Source organism: Daktulosphaira vitifoliae, unplaced genomic scaffold, assembly GCF_025091365.1.
Source record: "Daktulosphaira vitifoliae isolate Bord-2020 unplaced genomic scaffold, ASM2509136v1 Scaffold_1, whole genome shotgun sequence".
NCBI classification, from domain to species: Eukaryota; Metazoa; Arthropoda; class Insecta; order Hemiptera; family Phylloxeridae; genus Daktulosphaira; species Daktulosphaira vitifoliae.
Genome location: NW_026099572.1, coordinates 77,149,860 through 77,172,670, shown reverse-complemented (window position 1 = coordinate 77,172,670; position 22,811 = coordinate 77,149,860). Strand labels below are relative to the sequence as shown.

The following is a 22,811-nucleotide window of genomic DNA, read 5'->3' as shown; positions in this document are numbered from 1 at the left end:
TTTTATATAAATTTCTTGAAAACCTGACTATTTATCTGCCCATGAAGTTTGGTTGGGTTGGGTTGAAACTAAAATAAAATATTTCAAAATAAAAACTTTTTCACAAAAATCAATTTTTTCAACTTTTGAAAATGTTCTGTAAATACTACGTCTTTTAATTATATGTTAAATTATAGCTTATGTTACGTACTATAAATAAAAAAAAAATTGTCCGGACATCCTATCTTCTATGTGCAAATGACCGTCGAAGTTGAACAAATTTAATAAATATTTAACAATAAATGAATTTAAATTTATTAACTATTTATTCATGTTAACATATTCATATTCAGGATATAAATAAGTAAATAGGAGTTAATTTTGCTTTTGGAATAATCCGCCAATTTCTTAAAATCTTCCTTCATCCCTTCGAACCTTTTTTTATGATAGTGATTTTAATCAGATATCATCTATAATTGTCCCAACTATGCTAAATTCACACCATGCTACGACCCCAATGTGCTATCGTTAAATTATTTATATCTATAAGTTTTCATATAAATATAAGTTATCCAATAGTTTCATACTTTTAATAAAAAAAATGATTTACTAAAGATAGGGAAAATATAAAAACCCTAACCCTACGTGGGGTAAGTAAAATCATGTATAAAGAGTCAAAAGAATAAAATTAATTAATACTAAGGTTTGACCAGTCTCGGTCAAAGAAAATGAAGTAATTATTATGTCCAGAACTGACCACTGCTGTTTAGTTACGCCGATAAAACTATATAGATTGACTGAATTTCAGTTTAATCAACAGAAATATAGTGATGAAATAAAATTAATGGGACCAATAAAGTGTTATTATTATGTGTTATAATTTTGAAACGAATTTATTTACGGGCGTTTGGATCTTCCCAAAACATCTAATATTTACATATTGTACATAACATGTACATAGTAACATATAAAAATATTTTACAAAACGTCTACAGTTCAAAAATAAATTATCTTATCAAAATGTCCATAAGCAGTGGTATTTAGCACAAAATAATAAATACGATGAACTATTTAAAGTTATTGTTATTATTATTTTAAATGTACCATATTTGTTTTTTATTCTGAACAAAGAAATTGAAAAAACTCCTAGTATTTTACAAGAAATTAAAAATATTTAGTTCTTAAATTTAAATAGAATAGATAACAATATTGATTAAAAATATTTATAATCAAAATAAATTAAGTATATAATAAGAATTAATTACTTATTATATGATAATATAATTTGAGATTCAAAAAATATTAATTGAAAACTAATAGATTAAAAAGAATTATTTCAAAAAGCCGCAGAAATTACTAAAAAATCATAGATAAGTATTTCGGGAACAACGGTACCATTATGAATACAGTTACTATAACTTTTGAGTAATGTTTCAATTCTAGGGGTTAAGTACCAACCTCGTGGACTGCTTATAATACATATATATATTTATTTACATCGTAAGGGGTTATATCCCCGTGAGAACGCCCATATAGTGATAACTTTATTGATTTGTAGACCTTTGTGTTTTTATTCATATTATCTATATCCAAATTCTAAAGAGATATATGTCTCCTAGATATTCCTTGAAATATTTTCTAATCTTTATTTATTTTAGCGGAGTAAAAATTTGTAACTTATTAAAAAGGCATTTATAATGACTAAACATTACTGATTAATTCATAAAAAAAGTTATTTAATTTAGTATGATTGTAATACCTACGTACAAAAAGGTACTGTAAATTTTAAAGGGTAACATTCCAATTGTCTTATAAGAAAGTTAAATAAATAAGTAACATAATATTCATGAAATACTGCACTTCGATTGAAATAAAAGAGCTGTAGGAGTTATTAGAGTTATTTTGGATTTCAAATATAGATTGATGCAAAAGGAAATAATTTTTTTTGTAGTGTAACCTTATTGATTGTCAAGTATTTTTTAGAAAAAGAGATAACAACCACCCACAAAGTTTCTTTATCTTATCAATACTTACTATACATTCGTTAATTTCGCAATGACTCTTTTAATATTTCGCTATTAATGTTAAGTGTTGTACTTCACAAATTTTATTCTACTATTTTTATTAATATTAACATTTAGAAACTTCGTTTTCGATATCTTTGTTCAGTTATGTGATATTTGTAATATATTAAAATAAAAATTATATTTTTTTATAATATTTAAATGCCCACCACTATACCAATTAAAAAATACATTTCCATATTGGAACTAAATTAATACATAATGAACCCTATTCAAAACTTATATTTTTATTTTCTTCTTGCTTGTCTTTTACTTGAAGGATTGCACAGTAGTATACGTAGTCGTAAAGATTTATGTCCCAAAATATATCCATGGATATTTGTTGGTTATAGGCCACTGAGTGAGTAAAATTAATTGCTAATTAAAGAAATATAATTTTTCTTAACAGACATTTTTCTAGGTAAAGAATCAGCAGGAATATATGAAAAAATTCCAAATGTTACATTTGATGGTTGTATAGCAAAATGTTGTGAAACTTATGGATGCAATATTTTATTTATGCACAAAAAAGATTGTTATACAGTAAGACATTGATATTTATATTTACTTAAATAAAAAATTCCTTATTTGCTTTAATGCATTAGTATTGAACAATTAAAAATAATCATATCTTTCGTATTTTAAAATAATAACTCTTTAAATATAAATATCTAGTAAAGATATTAATTTTGAAATAAAAAATAATGTTTACAAAATGTTTTAACTATTGTAGAATAAATGTTGTAATTGTAATTATGTATTATTAAGTATTTCAAAAAATGTCAATTTGAACCAGTTATAAATATAAAAATCTACTTATATATTTTAATTATAAGTTATACATAATATGTATTATTTTTAATTCCAGCTTTCTTGTAAAACAAATGAGGATTGTACCCCAGTTTTTGCTAAAGATCATTCTAGTTTTTTAGATTTCAAAATGGTATTGGTTTCTCCTGTTTTACCAGCTAAATTTTGGAATGAAGTTTTGTTAAATGACTTAGATAATTCACTTTATCAAGAGTAAGTTTATTGAATTAAATTTTATAAATTTATTTTGTACTATTTATCATTCTTAAAAATTAATATTCAGTGGTGATAAAGAAGAAAAAATTTTTTCTTTGGATAAATTATGTGATAAAAGTACAGATTGTTCTGAAAATGAGTCATGTGACCCACAAATTGATATATGTATTTGCTCTATTGGTTATCAACTTGATGAATCTAAAAAATTCTGCATTCCTATGAATTCAAATATAGGCCTTAACAATACAGGTTTTATCATTGACGGAGTTAATGATATTATTGATCAACCTTTAAATTCATTTAAAAAAGTAAAACATATGACTATACTTTTATAAGTTGAAAATAATTATTTTTTTTATTTACTTCGAAAATATTCTATATTTTTCTAGGAATCAGTTGAAGAAGAATCTCAAAAACCTCCAGAAGTTAAACGATTAGTTGTGTCAGTTTTATCAAAAACTGTTAGATTACCTGAAAATGAAGTAACTTTATCTGCTTATACAGTTCCTGCCGATGAAACAGGTTTATAAAAGATTTAAAGTATTTAATTGAATGTGTCAATTTTTGATAATGTTAAATTTTAATTTTTAGGCCATAGTTATCAATATGAATGGTCATTAATTTCAAAAACTCAAGGGTCTGGTCAAACAGTATCTATGAATGATCAAAATGGAAGTACTTTAAAATTATCTCATTTAGTTGAAGGTCTTTATACATTCAAAGTCACTGTAACTAGTACTAGTACTTCTGGTGAAGCACAAACCAATGTTACAGTTTTACCACGTAATTTAAACATTTTTTAGTTTATATTACTAGTAACTTAATTTGAATGTTGTGTTTTAATTTATTTACCAATTATTGTAGCTCAACGAATTAATACTCCACCAAAGGCTATTATTCAACCATCATCATTAGTGGTTAAACTGCCTAATACTGTTGCTGTACTTGATGGTTCAATGAGTTATGATGATGCTGGTATTACTCACTGGCGTTGGGAATTGCAAAAAGGGCAATTAGGTTACCGGCCTCATTTACCACCTGATACACCAACTTTGCAATTAAATGATTTACAAATTCCAGGAAATTACACTTTTAAGTTTGTTAATTTTAAATGATCTTCTAAATTAGATTTTTTATTTAATCAATGTTTTTTTTCTTTTAAGATTAACAGTTATGGATGCATGGAATGCAACTGATTCAACTACTGCTAATATTACAGTGACTCGTGTACCAGATTATCCTCCTGAGGCTAATGCTGGTCAAGATATGGTTGTATATTTACCTGTGAAAAACGTTACATTAAATGGAAGTTTAAGTACTGATGATCATGGTATAGTTGCATGGGAATGGACAAAAAGCTCATCTGATCAAAATAAAGCTGTTGATATACAAGTAAATAAAAAAAAATATTATTGAAAGAATATTTCTTTAAATATATGGTATTTTTAATTATACTATCAGGATACACGAACTCCATTTCCTAGATTATCCAATTTAGAGGAAGGTCTTTACACATTTGTATTACGTGTGACAGACAATGCAAATCAAACCTCAAGTCCTTCTGAGGTACATGTTTTTGTTAAACCACCAACAAATAAACCTCCAAATGGTGAGTTCAATTTATTTTTATTTTTGAGGCATAATTAGGATTTTGTATTAGAGGAATTGACAATATGAATCTATGAATTTTAGAAGAATATCCTCACAAAACAAAAAAAAAAAAAATTTGCCTTCTCTATTTAAATTATTGTGCTCTTATAATCTATCCTAGTTATCCTCCTCTAATTATGCCCCGTATATTATATTTGTATAGTAATATAAGATTATTTATTTTCTTAGCTGTTGCTGGAAAAAATGATACGATATCTTTGCCTCAAACATGGACTTTATTGGATGGATCCAAAAGCAGTGATGATATTGGAATTCAAAAATGGAAATGGCATCAAATTAGGTATATCATGTCATACCTTAAAATACAACAACATATTTTACATTTTGGCCAAATTAACCTTGTATTAAATTTTACGAGAAATTGATTAGGGTTGTCTGATAAAAACAGTTAGAAAAACGGTTATTTATCAAAATTGTGAAAATTATTATACACGTTAACTAAAATATAATAGAAATATACCAGTTTTTTTACTCTTCTGAAAAGTTTAGAAAATTGAGATATGAAGTGTTGTGTCTTAAGTGACAATATAGTAGTAAAATCTAATGTTTTAGTAATTATTCCTAATTATGATAAACATTTCATTAGTGGTCCATCAATAGTACATTTTAGTAAAGCAAATGAATCAAAAACTAATGTGACAGAACTAACTAAAGGCTCATATTTAATTCAACTTACAGTTACTGATGGTAACGGTAACAATGCATCTGATATTATAGGAATAACAGTAAATCAAAGTAAGTTTTACTACATTAAATATAACTTGTACATTCACTGATAGATTTAAAAGTATATAATCCATTTAAGTATGGTCTTTAAATAAGTTTAATTGATTTAAACTTTTTTAACAATTATTATAAACAATAAAGCTATTAAAAAATAAATTATTTTAAATAAAAATAATTTTTAGGATTTTAATTTGTAATATAATTATTTTTATTCAATTTTAGATAAAAATACACCACCTAAAGCTAATGCTGGTGGAGACAAAACAGTCATTTTGCCAGTGAATGCAATTGTTCTTAATGGATCATTATCTTGGGATGATTTGGCTATTGTTAAATGGAATTGGATCCGAGAACAAAACTCTTTAGCTGCTGGAAATATTATCTTAGGTTCAGAATATTCTCCTATATTAGTGGTATGTAATTTGAATGCCTTAAAACAAGATATACATAATAAAAAATTGTTGTTAATATATTAGTATAGTTTTGTATAAATAATTTTTGTGTAGGTAACCAATGTTGTAGAAGGAAGATATGTGTTTCGTTTAAAAGTTACTGATGATCAAGGAGCAACCAGTGAAGATACAGTTTCAGTCAATGTTAAATCTGGTAAACATAGTTTTAATTTAATTCTATCATGATTTAATATTTCAAAATGTTATTTAATAATCCAACTATTTATTGATATAATTAGATCTAATAGCAAAGTCAATTATAAGTTTAACACTTTATATTGAAGCTAGTAGACTTACTCAAAGACAAGCAGATGAAGTAATATTAAAATTAGGTATGTTACTACCGACTGGAAGTCAACTTAAAGTGAGAAAATGGTCTGAAGAACAAAATTCCAAAAGAGCACAATTATATTTTTTTGTCAATGATAGTAAAAACAATACTCTACCTGGCCCTGATGTGGTATCAATGTTAAAAGCTAAACTGAAACAAGATTCATCTTTATTGCAATTATCTGTTGATAATATTCAAACTACAATTTGTCAGAATAATTGTTCAGGTATGTTAATATGGTATTGTATAAAATACAATTTTTATTATTTGAAATACTTCAAACTAACTTTTCTTTATTAGAAAAAAGTATTAAATAAATTAGATAACTTAAGTGTTTTAATTTTAGGTTAAGTTTTTGGTTTTAGCTAAAAATAATTTTCAATATTTTTTTAATGAATTAATTTGTTCACTTTTATTAAACACAAAGAGATAAAGGATTAAAGAAAAAATCATATTTTTAAATCTCAGGTCATGGAATTTGTGAAGAAGAAACACGTATTTGTGTTTGTGAAGCATTTTGGATGCATAATCTTTACAGAACCCTATTTAGTGATGGTGAATCTAATTGTGGTAAGTTTATAATGATTAATTAAATCACTAACTCTCTATTTTTATATTTGATTAAAATAAGGCTAAATTCTATAAAACTTTTATTTATATCATTATTTTAGATTGGAGTATTTTGTATGTAGTTATTATATTAATTGCAATGTTTGTGACTACTGTATTTTGTTTCTGGAGTATCGCATGTTTTTGTAATCGTTTATGCTCTACAAAGAGAAAAATAAAAAAATATAAACTAGTTGGAGATGGTGAAAGTCGTTCAATGAAGAGTAAAATTAACTTTAAAAAAAAAAAAATAATTTATGAATTAAAATCAATTTATTCTTCCTTATTTTTTATTATTTAGCAACGTTGACACACTTGGGATTATCAGACACAGATTCAGATTCAGACATCTTATTAGATGTAAGAAAGGCAAAATTAAATCAGAATAGTTTATCAGATCGTTTATTAAATGGATCTAGGTATAAAAAAAACAAAAGAGTAAATGCTTAAATTAGGATGAACAAGCAAATAAATAAATTGTAAAAATTATAAGTAGCTACTTAAATAAATGCTTATTCTTGGAAAAAAGAAGAAATTATTGTTACCCCTCATATTTTTAATAATTAAATCATTGATGATTCTATTTTATTTTACCTATTATATCCTACATTTTTTAAGTATATTTTACTAAAGCTTTATAGAATGTACTTTAATGTTTACCAATAAATATCTAGTCAAGCTTAAGTTGTTTAATTGTACAGTCATTGTATTTATTGTATTGGAAAAAATTTAATAAATTGGTTTCTAATATATTATATTAATTAATTAGTAACTATAACATGAAAAATTTTTCAAAGGTGCTTCAATGATACAGTATTTAACTTAATTACCATTTTTTTTTAGCTACTGCTATTTTCATTTTTTATTACAACTACTTTATTATTGTTTAGATTTTAGTTTAAATCGGTTTCCAGAATTTTTCTATGTTTATGTTCTTGGTATAATATTGTTTTTTTTTTCAATAAAATTATTTTCATCAAATCACTGGCAGCGTATCCCACTTTAAATATTATTTTAAGTAAAATTGTAATAGTATTTTTCACCGAATAATTTAATTTAACTGAAATAAAATATATATTTTGAATTTTCGTAATTCTTCTTAATTAATTCCAAAAAATGAACTTTATTTCAACTTATCATGAGGTAAAGTATTTTTGATTAATGCCAGTTATATTTTCATTAATACGCAAATGTATAAAAAAAAAAAATGAAATTTTTGAGTTAGAATCCTACATTGAAAAAATTACGCCCAATTTTTCTTTTTGTGAGTGTTAAGTTTTTTTTATTAAAAAAAACTTTAAATGTGGCTTTAATTTCAAACTGCCATAACATTTACATGTATGAATTATAATTAACCATGAAATTCATATTATTCTGTAATTTATTTGAAATATATGTAATACATATATTTAAATAAAAATTAAATATATATGTGTTTAATTTTCTTACAGAAAATGTTAAATTTAAACAATATTTTTTGATAAATGATAGATAAGATCGATTTTATGGTAGCTTTATTATTTCATTTACTACTAAAAAAAAAATTAACATAAATAATATGAGACGCATAAACGCCTAATAAACTCCAGAGATCACGTTAGAATGTGTTCTTCCCTTTAACATCTAGGATCGATCACCACCCGCTAAGTTCTGCATCTGATAACTGGAGCCGTGGGTTTCGTATTCTCACGGCATTCATGTATTAAGGACGTGTTCTATGTAATGCATTTCAACAGCAATAACCGGAGTTATAGTTAAGTAGTCGTAGTGCACTTATTTCAACAAATGTATTTAATGATTGTTAGAGCTATCGTGTAAGAAGACAATATGTCATGACCTCGTTAAACATTTTATATTTATTCGCCCTACAGTCTCAGCTGTGACTATGGATCAAAATCAGGAAAAACCACCAAAAAAAGTGAGTGGTATTATATTTAATATTACTATTTTAAGGTTCGTTATATCTGTAGTAAATAAATTATGATTAAAGTATTTTATCACAAAAAAAAATAGTTTTAAGTATTATGGCTTTGTATTTTGGTTAATTTGGTTTAAAATTAATTTTAGAAATAATAAAATTATATTTAAGAATAGAAAGAAATGGGAGACCATTGCACTATTGTTACTGCCGCTAAACTAAATTTTTATTTGATTGGCTGGTGTCAAACAAACTGAAAAAAAAAATTTATTTACATGACGATCAATAAATATATGTTAAAGTAAATTTCGCATTTTTAATACTGAATTAAAAATGATTTTCAATGTTTGTCTATAAATATATTTATTATAATAAAAAAAATTGTTTGCGTGTTTTATGTTGCAATTTAGCAACAAAGGCTTATTGGAGCAACAGAACAATATAAAATCCTCCTAATAAAAAATACACGTCTGCATACTACTTAATTTTTTTTCTAATCTAGATATTAATGTAATTTTTTTTAATTTTATTTAGTATACGACCTAATTTATATATTAAATATGTGTTGAATACAGTGACGCAATCAAAGGGGTTGTGTATTGTAACCATACTCGAAATATTAGTAGTGTTTGAATTTTTTAATCGTATTAACCTTAATTTTATGCTTATTCGAATTTTCTTAAATAGCGATGCAAAGTCATATTTGTCTAAGTAAAACATTTTTGATAAGCAAAAAAGAAAATAATTAAAAATCTAAAAATATTTGTTTTGAATATAAAGACACAAATAAGTCTGAGAAAATGATGGATTAAAAATCTATAAAATTTACAGTTAGGGTTCTAAAAAATGTTTTTCGTAAAGTGAGAGATAAGTAAATTTATGTGAAATATTTCTACTAATTACAATCTGTGACGTACGCAGAATTTACAACGAGAGTGAAACATTGTATATTATAATAATAATCTAATACGAGGGAAGGGCAAACAAATACACCTCTGTTAACAAATATTTTATCACGAATAAATACTGATAAATCAAATGATGATATGTTAATTTGATTAGTTATCTAAGCTTAAATTATTTAATATATGTATACAGGGTGTTCAGTAAGTCTGGAAACGGGTTTCTATTGTTCTCANTATACAGGGTGTTCAGTAAGTCAGGAAACGGGTTTCTATTGTTCTCATTGTTTGTAACAATGAGAACAATAGAAACCCGTTTCCTGACTTACTGAACACCCTGTATAATACATGTTAACATTGTTATCTTTTTGCGAATCATGTGCAGTAATCAGGTGTGAATTTTTAGGGGATGATCTCAGAAACAATTTATCATGTACGCGTCTGGTAGTCATCAAAATACACAACGATTTTTCCCATAATACAACTTATATGTATTTACATCGAATGACATCAAGTAATTTTGTAATGCTCCTGATAATGTAAATGTGATAATGCAGCAACACAATTTAAATGAAGAAATGCGCATTATTTAATTATATTTAGTTATAATATTCTCGTTGTTATAACTACGCTTGAACCACTATGAGGTGTCTTCATCAATGCAAGAGCCCCGCCGAAAGCCTTATGCGCAAAGTTTTTATTTATATCAATGCTATTTTTACGGTCCTGCATGCTAACACATCGCGCATATAGAAACGTTCTCGTAGAAATTATTACTGAGTATACACGAATTCCTCGTCCGGAGATTTTCTGTCGTTGTTGTATGGAATGCACAACGGGTCCAGTGCATCGCCACTGAATATCAGCTGATATTATTGACGTGTCGCAGGAATAATAAAACCAAAAAATTAAACTTTAAATTAAAAAAGTGTAAAACTTTTACTTTAAATTATCGATTAAAAAAAAAATTTAGTTCGTTAAAATTTAATTGATAAATCAGAAATAATATGCCCAGCAAGCAGTTCCTATCGACCCTCAGCATCAACGTAAGTAATAGATACCACGAGCCGGAACGACGTAATTGAATTATGATTTTATTTCTACTAACTGTGAAAACATTGTTAATCTTGGAACATTAAGTCAACCGTTAAAACTATCAATATAGAAATATCTCCATTGCTTGCCATTTTATTAGTTATTATTTTATGTAAAATCTTTAATAAATATTTACATACTAAAACACGTAATTTTAAATCATGATTATTTGTGTCTTTACATAATTTTTCTTCGTTTTTAAGATTAACAAAATTGATATTAGGATTTACAACAACTCAGGTTGAAAAATACCTTACCACTTGTTATTGTTGTATAAATAAAAATGTTGAAACTAATATGCACTTGTTAGTAATTTGCATATCAGTCGCACACACAACAAGTTGTAAGTGATTGTATCACACTCTGTTTGCCACCCTCGGTGTAAGTACGTCAGTGGTTGTCATTACGTTTCAGAGACTACTGAAGTATTATATTACAAGGTTATAGATAATTGGCGTTTTAATGTGAGGTTTTATTGTAACCCTCACACTTGTATCCACAATTGATGTGATTACCCTCCATTCAAAACTACGATGACTAATGTCATGCAATTGTGACTAGGTAAAACAAAAATGTTTTACTTACGTTATTTCAATATAATTTCTTTGTGTATTCGTAATATGTTAAATTATAAACATATTCTTAAATGGAATTTGCAGTAATGTTTTCGCACAAACGTTAATTATGAAAAATTATTAGTGGGTATACCCCACACAAACTACTGGAAATTTGAATTAAGATTATAATTGTTATTGAGATTTGATTTTAGTACCAGATTAATGGCTGAATAAACTGAATTAAATACGTTTGTTCAAATGAATACAATTTTTTAATTTTTATTCCGAATTATATTAATATCTACTGTATGTTTAAATAATAGGAACACGTCAAAATTATTAAAATAACTTTGGATTAATTTAACTTCCATATATTATGGTGTATACGTATAATTATTAGAAAATAAATTTAAAAGGTTTCAATTCCTATGAATTCATATAAACCCTGACCTTCTTTGAAATAGAAGAAATGAAGTTTCATGAAATTAATGCGAGTATTATTTTAAAATCTATAACGTCACGCACGTTCTGTTTCTTTTTAAAGTGCTGCATTGTATCACAATTTAAGTTATGAAGACATCGTTTGCAAGTTGTAGTTCGATGTTACAAAAGTTGTCCTTTAATATATTGTCTTCATTTGAACGACTGATTGATGTTGACAAATTCTGTAAATGTATGTTGTATGGATAGTTAATGGTTATACTAATTTTTACCGGAGCGTTATTGTTATAATTTACATAATTATATCAATGTTATGTAACATAAAGGTATATTATTAGACCGACATTTTCGCTATAATATAGAGTTTTTTAACCATTAACTAATAATAATATAGAACATAAAATAATATGTAGGTTATGAAATAAGCTATGGAAAGTTATACCGTAGAAAAATAAACAAATTTTTTTAATGTTCCATAACTTGATTTATTAGCTTAAGACATTATTTAATAGCTTTTTATAATAATTTAGAAATATAAATTTTATATTAATATAAATATTTTGATCATCATTTAGCAATAAATATCGAATTTATTTGATATCGATCCTATATGCAGAATTGGCCTAAAGGAAATCACTCGAATATAAAAATATAACTCTATGAATGAAATTATGGTTGAGTATTCAAAAAAAAATCTATTACTCTCAACTTTTTTACATTTGAGTAATATATATCTTCCTAAAAATGTTAACATAAAACTTGATTTTTAATATTTACTTTTATTTTTTTGTACCCTATAAAAAAAACAGTCAATTTTTTCACAGTTCAGATTTTTGTAACATAATATTCTATTTTTCATCATGTATCTTTTATGCCGCCGAACTAATGGAAAAAGTAGATTATTAGATTAATCTGGTAAGTTATCGTTTACTGAAAATAATATATAATTTTGAAATTAAAAATTAGATTTTCTCAGTTGACAAAAAATTGACTTTGTTTTTCCGTGTACCCTTCATATATAGAGTCTTTTACCAATAACTATAAAATTAAATGAACATACTTGCATTTAAAAAATGTTTTCTTTAAAAATCAAATAATTTTTTGGTATAAATAATATTTATTATTGTTAATAGTAATAATATGTAAAAATATAAATAGTATTTTCGGGTGACATATTCCAACTTTGTATCTTTTATCATTGTATTTAGGTTTGATGAAATTGTACGATAATTGTCGTTGTGATAATGTTCATTTATAATTCCAATCAATTTGATGACTATTTTTAAATTAGTTATCGTATAAACTTCTAAAGTTGTGACAAGAAATTTTCTTAAAAAGATTTAGATGATCATCTATGTAAAATTTTATAAAAATAAATTCTTTGGAATTTTTGTTGCATTAATCTATTTGTATCTTACATAATTCTTACAAATGCTTAACAAGCTAGATGATATATAATATATCTAACTTGTATTATATTACTGCACTTAAACATGAGATCACGTTGTAAAATGATCGAGAATGTTACTCATGCCTATTTTTTTAAATTTAATGATATATAGGAAAACTATGCTAGTTTAATAATTAAATTTTTTTAATAAAAATAATTTTAATTGTATTAATTTGATACAATAATTAATGAATCAGATATACTAATAAGTAAATAACAAAATTATGTTAATATTATTTTATTATTTATTTATTTGTATGAGTTAAATGTTTTATCCGTTATTCATGAAGTATTATATAAAACTATATAAACATCAATGTGCTTTTACAAGTAATCATTATCTAATACATTTATACATTTTCTCCAAACTACAATTTTAACATATCTTATCAAATTTATTTAAATAAATATAAATTTTTATGGAATAAAATAAAATTTGTAAGAAATATAACTTTTTCATTGAAATTAAGGTTTAATTAAAATTTTTATCATAAATATAAAAAGTTTGCGTTTTATTCTAGCATCATATTTTTTTCTATCTTATCAAAAAATTAGCTCAATAACATTTTAGGTCAATCCAATATTTTTAACACGCAACATCTTTTCATGTAATTTATAACAATAAATTCAATTTTAAGTTTGTATAGTATCAGATTGATGAGAGAATGACCACTAACAATTGAGTTTTAGTAGACTGAAATTAAATTTGATAAACAAATGAAAGCATATAAGCAAAAAATAAAAAAGGTTGAGTTAGTATAATATAATGACTCTGCAAGGGATTTATATTAAGATATATTGTATGCTTTTTCTGGCTTCCATGCTTGTTTGTTTCTACCTAGCAAAAACACAATAAAAAACCCAGCACGGGGGGTCGTGGCTCAGTGGTGATGTGACATAGTTGGGACAAGTATAATGATATCTGATAGTGATTAAAATCACTATCATAAATAACGCTTCGATGCAAATCTTTAGATAGTGTTTAATTTTAAAAAATTGATGAATTATTCCAAAAGTTACATGATCTACTATTTCCTTATTTATATCCTAATTTAGATAAAGCATGTCGAATGAAAGAGGGATATAAATATTATTTCTCATATAAAAATAGTATTGATCCATACACTTTTCAATAAGTTATAGCATTATAAAATTAAAAATGTAAAATATAAAATTGAGAATTTTCACACAAAAATAGCATTCGGTAGCCATTTTCACCGTGAAGATAAGATAAAGTCCGAAATTTTTTTTTTTTCATGATAAAGTATATTACATAAGCTTTAAATTAAGATATATGTAAAAGTATCAGTCTGTCCGGAACATTTTCAAAAGTTAATTTTTTGTGAAAAAGTTGCCATTTTGAAACCCTTCCTGTGGGCAGGTAAAGGGTCGAATTTTTAAAAAAAATATACCAAATGATAGGGCAAAACATCATGCATCTATAAAAGTAATTATATTGATTTGTTCATTATTAAGAAAGTTATTGCCGTTTTAAGTAAAAAAAATTGAAAAAAATTCGAAAATTAGCGATTTTAAAATTTGTAATTTTTTTGGAGGTATCCCCCATTTACGGGGAACGAGGGAAATTTTTTCAATTTTTGAGGGTAATGTCTTCGACTAGATACGATTTGTGATCTTTTGACGTATCGTTGATAGAAATCGGTTCGGTGAAAGCTGAGATAAAGTGGTACAGACACACACAAAAAAAAGAAACAAATCATAGTAAAACCAATATCTTCTCAGCTTCGCATCGAAACTAAAATTGTCTTTTTTTAGCATAATTTTACTTCATAATTTGTATTAACTTTTAATTTTTCTTTTACTCCAAACAATTAAAATTATTTAAATAAAAATACTTAGAGAATATTTTAGTCATTTTTAATATTACACAATAATTAAAAAATAAATAGTTTTAGATGATTAACCAATATCTTATACATTAAATAAACATGACCTCTCTCTTGATATATTGATTGTTAGGATTCGATATTATGCATCGTATAACACTTCGTACAACTTATTGAGATATTAATATATCCATCAAGAGTTAGATAACAGATATTATAAATTATTTTCGTTTGGTGCCTAACCATATCGTACTACGTACCTCAAAAACGTCAAAGGAAACTCCCAAGCTCAACGTTGCCGGATTTGTTAGCTGAATTTGATTGCCACCCCCAGGGGTACAACCTTATCGTTCAGGATACAATCTGCACACCCTTTCGCAGTAGTGGCGGTGGCGGCGTGTATTGATTTTGCACAGACCATGGCTGGCGTCGTCGTTGTTACTACATATCCATTATTACACCGTTGTCCTCGCCGTTATCCACCCCACAACAGCCGTCTCCGTTCGATACGGTACACTTTCCCTTCAAAATACTGGGCCGGTGTTCTTCTATTATATATAATATCCGCATGTTGCCAACTTAAACGCTTATTCCCTTGCACAATTTTCTATAGATTGCGGCATAGTAGTAAACAAGCCAAACAAGTTGCGAAATCATAAGAAGTACCATTTGAATACTTTGATTTCTAAATAAAAAATTAGTTCATTTGATAAGGCGCGTCCAACAGTTTACAATATCGCGTGCTTCTAAATTAAAATAAAACACCTGAAGCTTGTAGCTGTCAGTACAGTTTATTTTATTATTATTATATTTATATAATATATTATGAGTTGTAAACTAAAATTAAAAGATTTTGATATTTTTTATAAATAAACCAAAATATCGATAAAAAAATTATTTTGTAAATATACGTAAAAATTTAATTTTTTTTATAAATTTATTAATTAATCAAAGTTTCAATAGCCTATGAATATATTTTGTTTAGTATGAATCTAATAACTTTCTAATATTATTAAATATATAAATCTTATTAAACAAAATGCATGATGCAAAGTAAGAAATAGTCATAATATGCAGGTCATAAACAGGTGTATGATATTATTGTGGCAAGTGTGCTCAAGTTGCGACAAAAGATTGGCAACATTGGCCGGTTGGGGGTTTTGTTGTAATGACATTTGAACGAAGGGCTTGTTGGAAAGTAGTCTCACCGTTTCGTTGCCGGCGTTAAGCTCAAAGGGGCCAGTTTGATATAAACGCCGTTCATGGGAACACCTACACGCAAAATGGCGTAATCATTTAAAAAAAAACTCATTTATTAGTTAGTGAATCTTTTTAATAGATACCTATTGACATTTTGTGAAATGGTTACCGAGACAGGACAAGTAAGAAATAGAAGTTTTATGTTTAAAATTGTTTTTTAAATACTTATGGAATAGATTCTATTCCATAAGTAGTGATTAAAATCTATAAAAATCCATATAAGTATTAGTTATCAATTATTCTTACCAGTACAATTAACGGAAAAAATAATTATAATATTTTTATACTAAACTGTAATTTATTTTAAAAAGTTTTTATTTTAATGATTATAATATAATAATTTCAACAATGGTTGAATTGAAGGATTCAGAGATACTGATTTTTCCTTATAGAAAATTTATTGCCCATATACACATTTTTTTTTTAATATGAATAAAGCTACAATTTTATTATAATGTAATATATTTTAATTAGATGTATTCCATTAGTACGCAGACTAACATTTATTTAGGTTTTCTATTTAAAATACATGTAAGAAGAATCTATAAGGTAAGCCTAGCTAAGCTTATATCAAGACCTTAAACAAAACTTAATACAAGCTAGGTGTTATTACCCCACCTACCTTAGTTAGGGGTGTGTGCGATAGACCTAATATTAATCTTGCGACAACGTAACACATTCATATTTAATATGACAGTCCATTTTTTTACAATTCAATTACTGTATTGAAATCTTGTCAAGGTTCTTGTCATTTATGTTAACTCATGAATCGATTTAATCTCATAAACTTTTAGTTAAATATTTTGTCTTTTTTATTGATTATATCATGTGCTAATATTTTTTTTAAAGTTAAAAAGACATGTACCTAAATTGTATAAAAATTTCTAATAATTTAAATTCCATTAATACATTATTTTTTTTATTTTTAGTCGGATGGTGGTACCTCTTCGTTTCTTAGAGCAGCTCGTTCTGGAAATCTCGATAAAGTAATAGAACATCTGAAAAATAAAATTGATATTAACACATCAAACTCTGTAAGTAAATATTTATATTAAAAAATTTATTATCATTATTAATTTTTAAATTAATGTTTAGAATGGTTTAAACGCTTTACATCTGGCATCTAAAGATGGTCACTTAGAAATTGTCCGAGAGCTTTTAAAGAGAGGTGCTAATGTTAACTCTGCAACAAAGAAAGGAAATACAGCTCTTCATATTGCTTCTTTAGGTAAAAATTATTTAATTCAATTCTTTCCTTTTAATTTTATCATTTATGTTTTTAGCCGGCCAATATGACGTAGTAGTTACTCTTGTTGAAAATGGTGCTATAGTCAATGTGCAAAGTCAAAATGGATTTACTCCTTTGTATATGGGCGCTCAAGAAAATCACGATAGAGTTGTTAAATATTTATTAGCAAATGGAGCCAACCAAAATTTAGCAACCGAGGTAAATTTTATAGTTAGAAAATAGATTAGACTATTTTTAATACTAATTACAATCAATATTAATATTTTATATGTTTTTTAAGGATGGATTTACTCCGTGTGCTGTTGCGATGCAACAGGGTCACGAGAAAGTGGTAACAGTGTTATTGGAAAATGATACTAAGGGTAAAGTTCGTCTACCTGCGTTGCATATTGCAGCAAAGAAAGATGACTGTAAAGCTGCTGATCTACTCCTTCAAGTAATTTCTTCCCATCTTATTAAATTTATCAAAAAATTTAAAAAAATTATATTAATTTATTTTCAGAACGACCATAATCCAGATGTTACATCCAAGAGTGGATTCACTCCACTACACATCGCTTCTCATTATGGAAACGATGGTATCGCTAAATTACTTCTTACTAAAGGTGCTGATGTAAATTACTCAGCTAAAGTATGTTTGACAGTAATTAAACATCAAGAATTTTGAAAAATTAATTTTATAAATTATATATAAATTTATTCTTTAGCACAATATAACACCCTTACATGTGGCAGCAAAATGGGGGAAAAGCAACATGGTATCATTATTATTAGAAAGTGGAGCCAACATTGAAGCGAAAACAAGAGACGGACTGACTGCTTTGCACTGTGCCGCAAGATCGGGACACGAACAAGTTATAGATATGTTATTACAAAGAAACGCTCCGATAAGTTCTAAGACAAAGGTAAGTTAGAATTTTAGATATTAAATAATATTATTTGATATTAACGTGTTTTCAGAATGGTTTAACATCACTTCACATGGCTGCTCAAGGTGATCACGTAGAGGCGGCTAAAGTTTTGCTGAATAATAATGCTCCTGTAGACGATGTAACCGTGGACTATTTGACAGGTCTTCATGTGGCTGCTCATTGTGGACACATACGAGTAGCTAAGCTCTTACTGGAAAAACATGCAGACCCGGATGCCAGAGCCCTTAATGGTTTTACACCATTGCATATCGCGTGTAAGAAAAATCGCATTAAGGTAGTTGAACTACTTCTCAAATATAACGCTAGCCTTGAGGCTACCACTGAAGTAAGAATCATTTTTTGTATACTACTGTATTACATTTTTTCACATAATCGATTTTTTGCAGTCTGGACTAACTCCCTTGCATGTTGCAAGCTTCATGGGTTGCATGAACATAGTTATATTTTTATTACAACACGAAGCTAATTCAGATTTACCAACTGTAAGAGGAGAAACACCATTGCATTTAGCTGCACGAGCTAATCAGACCGATATAATACGGATATTGCTTCGAAATGGAGCTCAAGTTGACGCTAGAGCAAGGGTAAGTTTGATTAAAATGTACAATTGCCAAAAAAATCTTATATTTTTATTAATATGTTTTGTTTAGGAAAAACAAACACCTTTGCATATCGCCTCAAGACTTGGTAATGTGGACATTGTAATGTTACTATTAGCGCATGGGGCAGCAGTTGATTCAACTACAAAAGACTTGTATACTGCTTTACATATAGCTTCTAAGGAAGGCCAAGAGGAGGTAAGATCACTGATTATGAAACGCATTATGGATCATGTGGATACTACATATATGCTTGATAAATTTTGGTCGGTTAGAAGAGAATATTTCATATAAAAAAATATTTTGCGTGATATAATAATCTTATTAGTGGTAAACTAACGAATTTTAAAATTCTCCTCAACATTAAATATCACTACGTGTTTGAGGTTAAATTAATTTTTTTGAATTTACGTAGACCTATACATTCAACATTTAATATTACACATGTATACTTCATAATCTTTTCTTATATTTACTTATTTCTGTGTAATTTAGTTAAGAGCTAAAATCAGGACTATTACGTGTTCAAAATATACTCGGTGCCAATTAAAATTATAATAAACATAATTATTAATAATTTTACAAAAGATTTGTATAGAAAATGACTTAATTAGATTAAACATTATATATTAAAACAAAAACATTTTTCAAATTCCAAAGAAGTTAACAAAAATGTTCTAATGTATTAGAATTTCATGACACTTTTTACATTTTAAAATAATTATTACTTAAACGGGTTCACTGCCACCATTAAGGTGATGTGTTCATTTTCCAAAATTATTTTGTTTTTAAATTTTATTCTATAGCAATATTAATCAATATATATTTTCATAGTGCCAAATAATTAGTTACATTAAATTAATTAAAAAACTCATTGTAAAACTATAATCATATTTAAATAAAAATTATTACCTTTTTTAAAGTGTGATAAAATTTTTTTTTTAATAACAGTGAATATATTACGTTGTAATAAAATAATTATAATTATCACTAACTTAAAAAATAAAAACCTTAAGTTTTTTATTAAATGAAGGTTATTCCGAATTATGAATCATAAACTACTGACGATACAATATTTTCAAAATATTATCATTTTCTTTGTTATGACTTAATCAAATCAAGTTATATACAAAACTGTTACGTTTTTATTAATTTATAATTAGGGAATAGAGAAATACTTATAAAATAAACCTTGTTGCTTGGATCGTTGTTTAATTATTAATTTTAATATGACCAGTATTAATGTGTAAAGTTTAAAGATATATCGTTCATTGATAAAATGTTGCATTCGATAAAATTATATAGTTTTTATTTATTGTAACTAATATTATTCGGTGTAAACGATAAATGTTAAATTATAGCATTTTTGATCTCTATTTGTTATTAATGAATTGTATCAAACCACTTTATTATAAGTTCAAAAATATTATGCTTTTATTATTGTCAAATTGTTCTTTTTTATTAATTAAAATGAAAAATAATATAAAAAAATATTTGTATTTTTGCTTGGCCTATTTTTAATTAAAAATAGTTATTTTATTTAATTTAAAAATCTAATTGTAGATTTAATTAGAAAAGAATTTTGTAAATCTTTTTAAAATACTCCTCAAATTTTTCGTATACTATCAAATATTTAACCTTTCATTTCCTTGATTTTATCATTTAAATCATAACTATCCATTTTTTGTTCGCAATATTAAAATATATAATCAATTAGTGTGCAGATTATATAAAAATAACTTGCTATGTGAATACTGCCACCAGCACAGGCTACGCTTTACAACACTGATGCAATATTTTTAAAATCAAATAAAAATAATTTATTCTTAATAAAAGCTATATTTAAAAAAAAAAATTGTTTATAAAACAGCATTATCTAATTTTAATAAAAGATCCAAAATGTATCAATTGGTTATAAATTAATTGGTATGAAAAAATTAAATCTTTAAATTTTTTTTTTGTTGGCAGGTTGCATCAGTGTTGTTGGATAATGAAGCCTCAGTGATAGCAACAACAAAAAAAGGTTTTACCCCATTACACTTGTCGTCTAAATATGGAAACATTAAGGTGACTAAATTATTACTTCAAAAAGAAGCTCCTGTCGATGCTCAGGGAAAGGTAAGTTTATTTAAATTAATTATAAGTTTAAAAAAAACGGAAGCACAGTGGGTTCGCGGTACAATATGGACGTGTGATAGTTGGAACAAGTATAGATGATATCTTACAGTGATTAAAATCACTATCGTAAGAAACGCTTCGATGTAAATTTGTAGATTGTGTTTAATTGTAAGAAATTGATGCATATTTACAAAAGAAACATCAACTCCTTAATTATAACTCCTATTTATATATTATAACTCCTTAACTCCTATTTTCTTAATGATATCCTGATTAGTAATTCAGAACTTAATTAATTTTAATGATTTACTTTAACTAAAAAAAATAATCCAACAGTTGTTATAAAAATTTACTCAATTGAGCGTATTATAAAATTTGTTTATAATTGTAAAAATTCATAGTTAAATTCAGGTGAAAGTAAAAATCATTTACATTTTACCAAAAAATTTGGAATATTATAGACTAGTAGTATACCATAGACAAGAAATTAATAAAAACAAAGTAAAATTATTTTAATTTGTAGTTGAAATCTGTTATCAAACCTAATTCGGCTATAAATACTTTTAAAGCATTAGAAATGAATGATTTAAATTGTTTGTATGGATAATGTAGGCTAACCAACTTTTTAATTGATAAAGTGGAATTTTTAATACATTTTTGAGGGAAATATCTTCTTCATCTAGATAATGGTTGTGATCATTTGATGTATTGTTAAAAAAGTTGGTCAAGTGAGAACTAAAAAAATAAATAAGAGCCATAAAAAAAAAAAACTCAGCACAGGGGTGTCGCGGCACAGTGGTGACGTGGCATAGATGGATCAAGTATAATGATATCTGACAGTTATTAAAATAACTATCAAAAAAAAAAACGCTTCGATGCAAATCTTTAGATGATAGTGTTTAATTTTAAAAAATTGACGAATCATTCCAAAAGCCACATGATCTGCTAGTTCCTTATTAATATCCTGATTAAGATAAAGTATATCGAATGAAAAAGAGATTATTAAAAATTAATATTTCTCATAAAAAAATTGTATTGATCCATACACTTTTCAATATGTNGGATTATTAAAAAATATTATTTCTCATAAAAAAATAATGTTGATCCATACACTTTTCAATATGTCATAGCATTATAAAGTTAAAAATGTAAGAAATAAAATCGAGAATTTTCACACAATAATAGCATTTGGTAGCCATTTTCACCGTGAAGATAAAATAAAGTCCGAAATTTTTTTTTTGCATAATAAAGAACATTACATTAGCTTTAATTTAAGATATATATAAAAGTGTCAGACCTTCCGGAACATTTTCAAAAGTTAAGTTGAAAAAGTTAATTTTTTGTGAAAAAGTTGTCATTTTAAATCCCCCCTTGTGGGCAGGTTAAAGGTTAAATTTATGAAAAAAATATACCAAATGAAAGGTAATGATATTATGCATCTATATAAAAAAAAATTATATTGATATGTTCATTTTTGAAAATGTTATGGTACTTTTAAGTAAAAAAAATTGAAAAAATTTCGAAAATTAGCGATTTTTAAATTTGTAATTTTTTTGGAGGTTTCCCCCATTTACGGGGAACGAGGG

At 26.0% G+C, this 22,811-nt stretch overlaps 2 protein-coding genes across 3 annotated transcripts in view; both read left to right on the top strand.

The window, feature by feature from the left end:
• The first annotated feature begins 2,067 nt into the window (after window positions 1-2,067).
• Window positions 2,068-7,550, top strand: LOC126910559 (dyslexia-associated protein KIAA0319-like protein). Its single transcript, XM_050693215.1, has 17 exons — window positions 2,068-2,403; window positions 2,464-2,585; window positions 2,911-3,065; window positions 3,136-3,376; window positions 3,458-3,590; window positions 3,660-3,851; window positions 3,933-4,164; window positions 4,232-4,460; window positions 4,530-4,677; window positions 4,908-5,019; window positions 5,326-5,474; window positions 5,688-5,878; window positions 5,972-6,071; window positions 6,157-6,474; window positions 6,717-6,818; window positions 6,920-7,081; window positions 7,159-7,550. The coding sequence occupies exons 1-17, from the start codon at window positions 2,265-2,267 to the stop codon at window positions 7,305-7,307; spliced, it is 2,874 nt and encodes a 957-aa protein (XP_050549172.1). The 5' UTR covers window positions 2,068-2,264; the 3' UTR covers window positions 7,308-7,550.
• A 970-nt stretch (window positions 7,551-8,520) lies between these two features.
• Window positions 8,521-22,811, top strand: part of LOC126895254 (ankyrin-3-like) — a 23,134-nt gene continuing 8,843 nt past the window's right edge. Inside the window, exons 1-12 of one of the 2 annotated variants that reach the window (XM_050666907.1) lie at window positions 8,521-8,775; window positions 10,084-10,723; window positions 17,257-17,361; window positions 17,423-17,555; window positions 17,611-17,774; window positions 17,857-18,012; window positions 18,079-18,207; window positions 18,284-18,481; window positions 18,537-18,833; window positions 18,895-19,092; window positions 19,159-19,305; window positions 21,076-21,225. In XM_050666907.1, coding sequence (XP_050522864.1) covers window positions 10,685-10,723; window positions 17,257-17,361; window positions 17,423-17,555; window positions 17,611-17,774; window positions 17,857-18,012; window positions 18,079-18,207; window positions 18,284-18,481; window positions 18,537-18,833; window positions 18,895-19,092; window positions 19,159-19,305; window positions 21,076-21,225 — 1,716 coding nt within the window. In that variant the 5' untranslated portion in view covers window positions 8,521-8,775; window positions 10,084-10,684. The remainder of the gene's footprint in view (window positions 8,776-10,083; window positions 10,724-17,256; window positions 17,362-17,422; window positions 17,556-17,610; window positions 17,775-17,856; window positions 18,013-18,078; window positions 18,208-18,283; window positions 18,482-18,536; window positions 18,834-18,894; window positions 19,093-19,158; window positions 19,306-21,075; window positions 21,226-22,811) is intronic. The other variant, XM_050666908.1, reaches the window with a different exon arrangement.